The 10,276-nt window shown below is 54.6% G+C and overlaps 1 protein-coding gene across 4 annotated transcripts in view; it reads left to right on the forward strand.

The window, feature by feature from the left end:
• The window catches only part of LOC143018630 (cytochrome c oxidase subunit 6C-1-like), a 23,875-nt gene extending 14,943 nt beyond the window's left edge, over positions 1 to 8,932 (forward strand). For all 4 annotated transcript variants that reach the window (XM_076174175.1, XM_076174174.1, XM_076174176.1 and 1 more), the window contains exons 3-4: positions 8,086 to 8,185; positions 8,834 to 8,932. In XM_076174175.1, coding sequence (XP_076030290.1) covers positions 8,086 to 8,164 — 79 coding nt within the window. In that variant the 3' untranslated portion in view covers positions 8,165 to 8,185; positions 8,834 to 8,932. The remainder of the gene's footprint in view (positions 1 to 8,085; positions 8,186 to 8,833) is intronic.
• Positions 8,933 to 10,276: the final 1,344 nt, after the last annotated feature.

Raw genomic sequence — 10,276 nt, forward strand, 5'->3', positions numbered from 1 at the left:
TGCCTTTGTAATCCTTTGTAACCTTTCTCTCTTCTCCCTCTCTCCCATCCCGCCTCTCCCCCTTTCTCTCTCCATCCCTCCTCTCCCCTTTTCTCTCTCCATCCCTCCTCTCCCCTTTCTCTCTCCATCCTCCCTCTCCCCCCTCTCTCTCCATCCCCTCTCTCCCCTTTCTCTCTCCATCCCTCCTCTCCCCTTTCTCTCTCCATCCCTCCTCTCCCCTTTCTCTCTCCATCCCTCCTCTCCCCTTTCTCTCTCCATCCCTCCTCTCCCCTTTCTCTCTCCATCCCTCCTCTCCCCTTTCTCTCTCCATCCCTCCTCTCCCCTTTCTCTCTCCATCCCTCCTCTCCCCTTTCTCTCTCCATCCCTCCTCTCCCCTTTTCTCTCTCTCCATCCCTCCTCTCCCCTTTCTCTCTCCATCCCTCCTCTCCCCTTTCTCTCTCCATCCCTCCTCTCCCCTTTCTCTCTCCATCCCTCCTCTCCCCTTTCTCTCTCCATCCCTCCTCTCCCCTTTCTCTCTCCCCTTTCTCTCTCCATCCCTCCTCTCCCCTTTCTCTCTCCATCCCTCCTCTCCCCTTTCTCTCTCCATCCCTCCTCTCCCCTTTCTCTCTCCATCCCTCCTCTCCCCTTTCTCTCCATCTCTCCTCTCCCCTTTCTCTCCATCTCTCCTCTCCCCTTTCTCTCCATCTCTCCTCTCCCCTTTCTCTCCATCTCTCCTCTCCCCTTTCTCTCCATCTCTCCTCTCCCCTTTCTCCATCTCTTATCTCCCCTTTCTCTCTCCATCTCTCCTCTCCCCTTTCTCTCTCCATCTCTCCTCTCCCCTTTCTCTCCCCATCTCTCCTCTCCTCTCTCTCCATCTCTCCTCTCCTCTCTCTCCATCTCTCCTCTCCCCTTTCTCTCCATCTCTCCTCTCCCCTTTCTCCATCTCTTATCTCCCCTTTCTCTCTCCATCTCTCCTCTCCCCTTTCTCTCCATCTCTCCTCTCCCCTTTCTCTCCATCTCTCCTCTCCCCTTTCTCTCCATCTCTCCTCTTCCCTTTCTCTCCATCTCTCCTCTCCCCTTTCTCTCCATCTCTCCTCTTCCCTTTCTCTCCATCTCTCCTCTCCCCTTTCTCTCCATCTCTCCCCTTTCTCTCCATCTCTCCTCTCCCCTCTGTCCATCTCTCCTTTCCCCTCTCTCCATCTCTCCTCTCCCCTCTCTCCATCTCTCCTCTCCCCTTTCTCCATCTCTCCTTTCCCCTTTCTCCATCTCTCCTCTCCCCTTTCTCTCTCCATCTCTCCTCTCCCCTTTCTCTCTCCATCTCTCCTTTCCCCTTTCTCCATCTCTCCTCTCCCCTTTCCTCTCCTCTCCCCTTTCTCTCTCCAACTCTCCCTCTCCCCTTTCTCTCTCCATCTATCCTCGCCCCCTTCTCTCTCCATCTCTCCTCTCCCCTTTCTCTCTCCATCTCTCCTCTCCCCTTTCTCTCTCCATCTCTCCTCTCCCCTTTCTCTCTCCATCTCTCCTCTCCCCTTTCTCCATCTCTCCTCTCCCCTTTCTCTCTCCATCTCTCCTCTCCCCTTTCTCTCTCCATCTCTCCTCTCCCCTTTCTCTCTCCATCTCTCCTCTCCCCTTTCTCTCTCCCCTTTCTCTCTCCATCCCTCCTCTCCCCTTTCTCTCTCCCCTTCTCTCCTCTCCCCCGCTCTCCTCTCTCCCCCTCTCTCCATTCTCCCCTTCTCTCTCCCCATCTCTCCTTCCTCCCCTGTCTCTCTCCATCTCTCCCTCACTCCCCTTTCTCTCTCCATCTCTCCTCTCCCCCCTTTCTTCTCTCCTCCCCTCTCCTCTCCCCTCTTCTCTCTCCATCTCTCCTCTCCCCTTTCTCTCCTCCATCTCTCCTCTCCCCTTTCTCTCTCCATCTCTCTCTACTCTCCCCTTTCTCTCGCTCCATCTCTCCTCTCCCCCTCCTCTCCCCTTTCTCGTCTCTCCTCTCCCCTTTCTCCTCTGTCCCCTCTCCTCTCTCCTCTCCTCTCCCCTCTCGCCCTCTCTCCACTCCCCTTTCTCTCTCCATCTCTCCTCTCCCCTTTCTCTATCCCTCTCGCCTCTTCGATCTCTCCATCTCTCCTCTCCCCTTTCTCTCTCCATCTCTCCTCTCCCCTCTCTCCATCTCTCCTCTCCCCTCTCTCCATCTCTCCTCTCCCCTTTCTCTCTCCATCTCTCCTCTCCCCTTTCTCTCTCCATCTCTCCTCTCCCCTTTCTCTCTCCATCTCTCCTCTCCCCTTTCTCTCTCCATCTCTCCTCTCCCCTTTCTCTCTCCATCTCTCCTCTCCCCTTTCTCTCTCTCCATCTCCCCTCCTCTCCCCTTTTCTCCATCTCTCCTCTCCCCTTTCTCCATCTCTCCTCTCTCTCCCCTTTCCTCCATCTCTCCTCTCCCCCTTGCACCCTCTCTCCTCTCCCCTTTTCTCTCTCCCTCTCTCCTCTCCCCTTTCTCTCTCCCTCTCTCCTCTCCCCTTTCTCTCTCCATCTCTCCTCTCCCCTTTCTCTCTCCATCTCTCCTCTCCCCTTTCTCTCTCCATCTCTCCTCTCCCCTTTCTCCATCTCTCCTCTCCCCTTTCTCCATCTCTCCTCTCCCCTTTCTCCATCTCTCCTCTCCCCTTTCTCCATCTCTCCTCTCCCCTTTCTCCATCTCTCCTCTCCCCTTTCTCCATCTCTCCTCTCCCCATTCTCTCTCCATCTCTCCTCTCCCCTTTCTCTCTCCATCTCTCCTCTCCCCTTTCTCTCTCCATCTCTCCTCTCCCCTTTCTCTCTCCATCTCTCCTCTCCCCTTTCTCTCTCCATCTCTCCTCTCCCCTTTCTCTCTCCATCTCTCCTCTCCCCTTTCTCTCTCCATCTCTCCTCTCCCCTTTCTCTCTCCATCTCTCCTCTCCCCTTTCTCTCTCCATCTCTCCTCTCCCCTTTCTCTCTCCTCTCCCCTTTCTCTCTCCATCTCTCCTCTCCCCTGTCTCCATCTCTTCTCTCCACTTAATCCCTGTCTCCTCTCCCCTTTCTCCATCTCTCCTCTCCCCTTTCTCCATCTCTCCTCTCCCCTTTCTCCATCTCTCCTCTCCCCTTTCTCTCTCCATCTCTCCTCTCCCCTTTCTCTTTCCATCTCTCTCCCCCCTTTCTCTTTCCATCTCTCCCCTTTCTCCATCTCCCCTCTCTCCATCTCTCCTCTCCCCTCTCTCCATCTCTCCTCTCCCCTCTCTCCATCTCTCCTCTCCCCTCTCTCCATCTCTCCTCTCCCCTCTCTCCATCTCCCCTCTCTCCTCCTCCCCTCTCTCCTCTCCCCTCTCTCCATCTCTCCTCTCCCCTCTCTCCATCTCTCCTCTCTCCATCTCTCCTCTCCCCTTTCTCTCTCCATCTCTCCTCTCCCCTTTCTCTCTCCATCTCTCCTCTCCCCTTTCTCCATCTCTCCTCTCCCCTTTCTCCATCTCTCCTCTCCCTCTCTCCTCTCCCTCTCCTCTCTCCTCTCTCCTCCCTTTCCCCTCTCTCCATCTCTCCTCTCCCCTTTCCTCTCTCCCCTCTCCTCTCCCCTTTCTCCATCTCTCCTCTCCCCTTTCTCCATCTCTCCTCTCCCCTTTCCTCTCTCCCCACCCCTCCTCTCCCCTTTCCTCTCTCCCCACCCCTCCTCTCCCCTTTCCTCTCTCCCCACCCCTCCTCTCCCCTTTCCTCTCTCCCCACCCCTCCTCTCTCCCCACCCCTCCTCTCCCCTCTCTCCCCACCCCTCCTCTCCCCACCCCTCCTCTCCCCTTTCCTCTCTCCCCTTTCCTCTCTCCCCACCCCTCCTCTCTCCCCACCCCTCCTCTCCCCTCTCCCCACCCCTCCTCTCCCCTCTCTCCCCACCCCTCCTCTCTCTCCCTCCTCTCCCCTCCTCTCCCTCTCCCCTCCTCTCTCTCCTTCCTCTTCCTTTCTCTCTCCCTCCTCTTCCCTTCTCTCTCTTCCCTCTCTCTCCCACTCCCTCCTCTCCCCTCTCTCTCCCACTCCCTCCTCTCCCCTCTCTCTCCCACTCCCTCCTCTCCCCTCTCTCTCCCTCTCCCCTCTCTCCCTCCCTCTCCCCTCTCTCTCCCTCCTCTCCCCTCTCTCTCCCTCCTCTCCCCTCTCTCCCTCCTCTCCCCTCTCTCTCCCTCCTCTCCCCTCTCTCTCCCTCCTCTCCCCTCTCTCTCCCTCCACTCCTCTCCCTCCCTCTACATCCACTCTTCTCCCTCCCTCTACATCCACTCTTCTCCCTCCCTCTACATCCACTCTTCTCCCTCCCTCTACATCCACTCTTCTCCCTCCCTGTACATCCACTCTTCTCCCTCCCTCTACATCCACTCTTCTCCCTCCCTCTACATCCACTCTTCTCCCTCCCTCTACATCCACTCTTCTCCCTCCCTCTACATCCACTCTTCTCCCTCCCTCTACATCCACTCTTCTCCCTCCCTCTACATCCACTCTTCTCCCTCCCTCTTCATCCACTCTTCTCCCTCCTTCTTCATCCACTCTTCTCCCTCCCTCTTCATCCACTCTTCTCCCTCCCTCTTCATCCACTCTTCTCCCTCCCTCTTCATCCACTCTTCTCCCTCCCTCTACATCCACTCTTCTCCCTCCCTCTACAACCACTCCTCCCTCCCTCTTCATCCAATCTTCTCTCCCTCCCACTACATCCACTCTTCTCCGTCCCTCTTCATCCACTCTTCTCCCTCCCTCTTCATCCACTCTTCTCCCTCCCTCTTCATCCACTCTTCTCCCTCCCTCTTCATCCACTCTTCTCCCTCCCTCTACATCCACTCTTCTCCCTCCCTCTACATCCACTCCTCTCTCCCTCTCCCTCCTCCCCCCTCTCCCCTCTCACCCTCCTCTCCCCTCTCTCCCTCCTCTCCCCTCTCTCCCTCCTCTTCTCCCCTCTCTCCCTCCTCTTCTCCCCTCTCTCCCTCCTCTTCTCCCCTCTCTCCCTCCTCTTCTCCCTCTCCCCCTCTCTTCTCTCCCCCTCTCCCTCCCCCTCCTCTTCTCCCCTCTCTCCCTCCTCTTCTCCCCTCTCTCCCTCCTCTTCTCCCCTCTCTCCCTCCTCTTCTCCCCTCTCTCCCTCCTCTTCTCCCCTCTCTCCCTCCTCTTCTCCCCTCTCTCCCTCCTCTTCTCCCCCTCTCTCCCTCCTCTTCTCCCCCTCTCTCCCTCCTCTTCTCCCCCTCTCTCCCTCCTCTTCTCCCCCTCTCTCCCTCCTCTTCTCCCCCTCTCTCCCTCCTCTTCTCCCCCTCTCTCCCTCCTCTTCTCCCCTCTCTCCCTCCTCTTCTCCCCTCTCTCCCTCCTCTTCTCCCCTCTCTCCCTCCTCTTCTCCCCTCTCACCCCTCTCCCTCTTCTCACCCCTCTCCCTCTTCTCCCTCTTCTCCCCTCTCTCCCTCTTCTCCCCCCTCTCCCTCTTCTCCCCTCTCTCTTCTCCCCTCTCCTCACCCATCTCTCCTCTCTCCCTCCTCTTCTCCCCCATTCATCTTCTCTCCCTCTTCCCCCTCTCTCCCTCTCCCTCTTCCCCCTCTCTCCCTCTCCCTCTTCCCCCTCTCTCCCTCTCCCTCTTCCCCCTCTCTCCCTCTCCCTCTTCCCCCTCTGTCCCTCTCCCTCTTCCCCCTCTCTCCCTCTTCCCCCTCTCTCCCTCTTCCCCCTCCCTCTTCTCTCCCTCTTCCCCCTCCCTCTTCTCTCCCTCTTCCCCCTCCCTCTTCTCTCCCTCTTCTCTCCCTCCCTCTTCTCTCCCTCTTCTCTCCCTCTTCCCCCTCCCTCTTCTTTCCCCCTCTCCCTCTTCTTTCCCCCTCTCCCTCCCCCCTCTCCCTCCCCCCTTTCCCTCTTTCCCCCTTTCCCTCTTCTTTCCCCCTTTCCCTCTTCTTTCCCCCTCTCCCTCTTCTCCCCCCTCTCCCTCTCTCCATCTTCCTCCCCCTCTCTCCATCTTCCTCCCCCCTCTCCCTCTTCTCCCCCTCTCTTCCACTTCTCCCTCTCTCTTCCACTTCTCCCCCTCTCCCTCTTCTCCCCCTCTCTCCCTCTTCTCCCCCCTCTCTATCCCTCTTCTCCCCCCTGTCTCCCTCTTCTCCCCTGTCTCCCTCTTCTCCCCCCTCTCCCTCTTCTCCCCCCTGTCTCCCTCCTTTCCCCTCTCCCTCCTGTCTCCTCTCCCTCCTTTCCCCTCTCCCTCCTTTCCCCTCTCCCTCCTGTCTCCCTCCTTTCCCCTCTCCCTCCTGTCTCCCTCCTTTCCCCTATCTCTCCCTCCTTTCCCCTCTCTCTCCCTCCTTTCCCCTCTCTCTCCCTCCTTTCCCCTCTCCCTCCTTTCCCCTCTCTCTCCCTCCTTTCCCCTCTCTCTCCCTCCTTTCCCCTCTCTCTCCCTCCTTTCCCCTCTCTCTCCCTCCTTTCCCCTCTCTCTCTCTCCCTTCTCCCCTCTCTCTCTCTCCCTCCTTTCCCCTCTCTCTCCCTCCTTTCCCCTCTCTCCCTCCTTTCCCCTCTCTCTCCCTCCTTTCCCCTCTCTCCCTCCTTTCCCCTCTCACTCCTCTGTCTCCTCTCCCCTCTTTCCTCACTTCTGTCTCCTCACTCCTGTCTCCTCTCCCCTCTTTCCTCACTTCTGTCTCCTCTCCCCTCTTTCCTCACTCCTGTCTCCTCTCCCCTCTTTCCTCACTCCTGTCTCCTCACTCCTCTGTCTCCTCTCCCCTCTTTCCTCACTCCTGTCTCCTCTCCCCTCTTTCCTCACTCCTGTCTCCTCTCCCCTCTTTCCTCACTCCTGTCTCCTCTCCCCTCTTTCCTCACTCCTGTCTCCTCTCCCCTCTTTCCTCACTCCTGTCTCCTCTCCCCTCTTTCCTCACTCCTCTGTCTCCTCTCCCCTCTTTCCTCACTCCTCTGTCTCCTCTCCCCTCTTTCCTCACTCCTCTGTCTCCTCTCCCCTCTTTCCTCACTCCTCTCTCCTCTTTCCTCACTCCTGTCTCCTCTCCCCTCTTTCCTCACTCCTCTCCCCTCTTTCCTCACTCCTCTGTCTCCTCTCCCCTCTTTCCTCACTCCTCTGTCTCCTCTCCCCTCTTTCCTCACTCCTCTGTCTCCTCTCCCCTCTTTCCTCACTCCTCTGTCTCCTCTCCCCTCTGTCTCCTCTCCCCTCTTTCCTCACTCCTGTCTCCTCTCCCCTCTTTCCTCACTCCTGTCTCCTCTCCCCTCTTTCCTCACTCCTGTCTCCTCTCCCCTCTTTCCTCACTCCTGTCTCCTCTCCCCTCTTTCCTCACTCCTGTCTCCTCTCCCCTCTTTCCTCACTCCTGTCTCCTCTCCCCTCTTTCCTCACTCCTGTCTCCTCTCCCCTCTTTCCTCACTCCTGTCTCCTCTCCCCTCTTTCCTCACTCCTGTCTCCTCTCCCCTCTTTCCTCACTCCTGTCTCCTCTCCCCTCTTTCCTCACTCCTGTCTCCTCTCCCCTCTTTCCTCACTCCTGTCTCCTCTCCCCTCTTTCCTCACTCCTGTCTCCTCTCCCCTCTCACCCTCCCTCCTCTCCCCTCTCACCCTCCCTCCTCTCCCCTCTCACCCTCCCTCCTCTCACCCTCCCTCTTCTCACCCTCCCTCTTCTCCCCCTCCCTCCTCTCCCCCTCCCTCTTCTCCCCCTCCCTCCTCTCCCCTCTCACCCTCCCTCCTCTCCCCTCTCACCCTCCCTCCTCTCCCCTCCCTCCTCTCCCCTCTCACCCTCCCTCCTCTCCCCTGTCACCCTCCCTCCTCTCCCCTCTGTCACCCTCCCTCCTCTCCCCCCTGTCACCCTCCCTCCTCTCCCCCCTGTCACCCTCCCTCCTTTCCCCCTGTCACCCTCCCTCCTCTCCCCCCTGTCACCCTCCCTCCTCTCCCCCCTGTCACCCTCCCTCCTCACCACTCTCTCACCCTCCCTCCTCTCCCCTCTCTCACCCTCCCTCCTCTCCCCTCTCTCACCCTCCCTCCTCTCCCCTCTCTCACCCTCCCTCCTCTCCCCTCTCTCACCCTCCCTCCTCTCCCCTCTCTCTCTCTCCTCACACACACACACACACACCCTTGCCTCTTTACATAGTGGATTAATCTGTATCCTTGTGAGATAATTTTCTTTGTATTTTCACCAATTTTGTTTTCAGGGATTACGATGCGATGGCCGAGTTCGAGAGGATGAAGGCTCTTGGGCTGTTCCAGTCTTGTGGTCAGGAAGAAGAGTAGTATAGTGTGCAACATTTCCAGGTTTGTTGAATTGAGTTAACAAATATTGGTATTTATCACCCGGTCACACAATATCATCCCAACAGTCTGGAGAAAAACACATGTACTCCCTATCCCAAAACCAAACAACCAGAGAACTCCCTATTGTACATCTCTCCCTCCTATCTGGTATATCTGAAAGCTTGTAGAAATAAAATGCTCACACCAACCTTACCAAATCAACATGGATTCAATGTTCCATTAAAACAGTGTTCACAAACTTCACCCATCAAGTTCTGGAAGGCTACCATAAAACTGCCAATCAGCAGAACAGTAATAACAGATAAACAACACTTTTGACTTTGGAAATTGGTGTCCACAATAACGGGAATTGGTGAACAAACCTCATCAGCAGAGTACATTGTCACATAACCATCCATTGAAGACCAAAAGAGTACATTTGGTTTCCCCAAGGGGTAATACTATTGGTTGTTAGCTATTTGGAAGCTGTGGGTCTCCTGCAAGAGATATCAGGGGCAGCAGATTGAATAATGATGGAATGTCGTCTGATTAAACTTTAAAAGTGATGTTCTTGGGTGCCCATAAGTTAGTTTGTAAGGTGAAGTATACTTTGCCTGGAATTTCATGACAATTTCTGTGGAGCTAATGTTTACATTTTTCTCTTTCCAGGTCCATTGATCACCATTTTAATTTTATTTTATTGTACAGATGTCAAATGGCATGGCTTGAATAAGTAACAGTTAATAAAGACATTTTTATTTTCCTTCACATCTTGTCTGAAATTAGATCCTGTTGGATTTTACCTCCATAGCACAGAGATTCTCTATTTGAAAGTCTTTAGGCCACAACCAGAACATATTATTGCCAATTGGAGAAATAAAATGGCTTCCATTTGAATAAGATTCCCTCGCTTCAGCATGAGAAAAAGAAACTAAGGTGCCAGTGGTATGATTCAAAGGAGTTTTAAGTTTCTCATGGTGCCTGTCCCCAACTAAGGATATGAGCCTCGGAGATAGTACAGCACTAGTACGAGTGTCTATGGCAGTTGGTGATAGAGTATGGAAAGGTATGTGATCAGAGGAAGTTGAAAATAAATTTGGGTAAATGCAAGGTTATGAGGTGTGTGAGGGAAGAGGAAGGCAGCAAGTCTAAAAGAGAGGTTAAAGGAGGTGGATAGTGTAGAGTTGCATATAGCAGAGGTAAAGGTAAACTATAGGATGAAGGAAGCAAGTAAATGGCTTAGAAATGGTGTCATGAAAAATGCACATTGGGAATGGATTCAAAGATTATAAGAGGGTGATTGTGCCTACAAAACTGGGATAGGAACTTTGAATGGAAGGCAGAAAAGAGATTTAAATGTTAAGAAGTATGGTGGGGATTGAGGATGGATAGCAAGAGTACGGGTAGAAAGGGAGTTGGATGATGAAAGAATATTGGATGGGTTGGGTACATAGGAAGAATGAGCATGGAGAGATTAGCAAGAAGTGGAAGACAGTGGCGGATGGAGTGTACTTTAGGAGATGCCAGAATAAGATTGATGGGTGGGATATTGGGTGCCCTTGAGTAAAGGGGAATCTGTTGAACTGAAGGCAAAGGATAGGTGTGACTGGAGAATGGTTGTAAATGGACTAAGTTTATATGGCTTGAAAGTATTTCCAGTCTTGTTTTTGCACAAGAGGACAAGAAGGAAGGCCTGCAGTGTAAATGAAGTGGGTGACCCTGTTGTGGATGTGCTGTCCTGCTGCATTTGACTTGGGTGATGGGTGACTCAGGATGACCCTTCATCCATGAGGAGCAAAGATGAAAGAAATGAAAGAGTGGGATTGGTAGGGGTGTGGGGGCTTGCCTCGACTGGCTAACTCCCTTATATAGATGGAACTAGTACACCTAAAAATTGGGCATTCCTCTTCACAAGTCACCACCCTATAACAGGAAATGACCCCACACCACTACCACAATATTGCTAGAATGCCCAATCTGATGACCTAACATACCTCTTCAGACAGCACTGGTCCTACACCAGATCCTAGTCATTAAGACACCAGCACCTCTGTCATCTCCAGTTTCTGACAAAACTGGACTTTTAGCATAGTATAAACACCCTTTACCTCT

Source organism: Oratosquilla oratoria, chromosome 35 (assembly GCF_046742065.1).
Source record: "Oratosquilla oratoria isolate Oo_2021 chromosome 35, ASM4674206v1, whole genome shotgun sequence".
Taxonomy (NCBI): Eukaryota; Metazoa; Arthropoda; class Malacostraca; order Stomatopoda; family Squillidae; genus Oratosquilla; species Oratosquilla oratoria.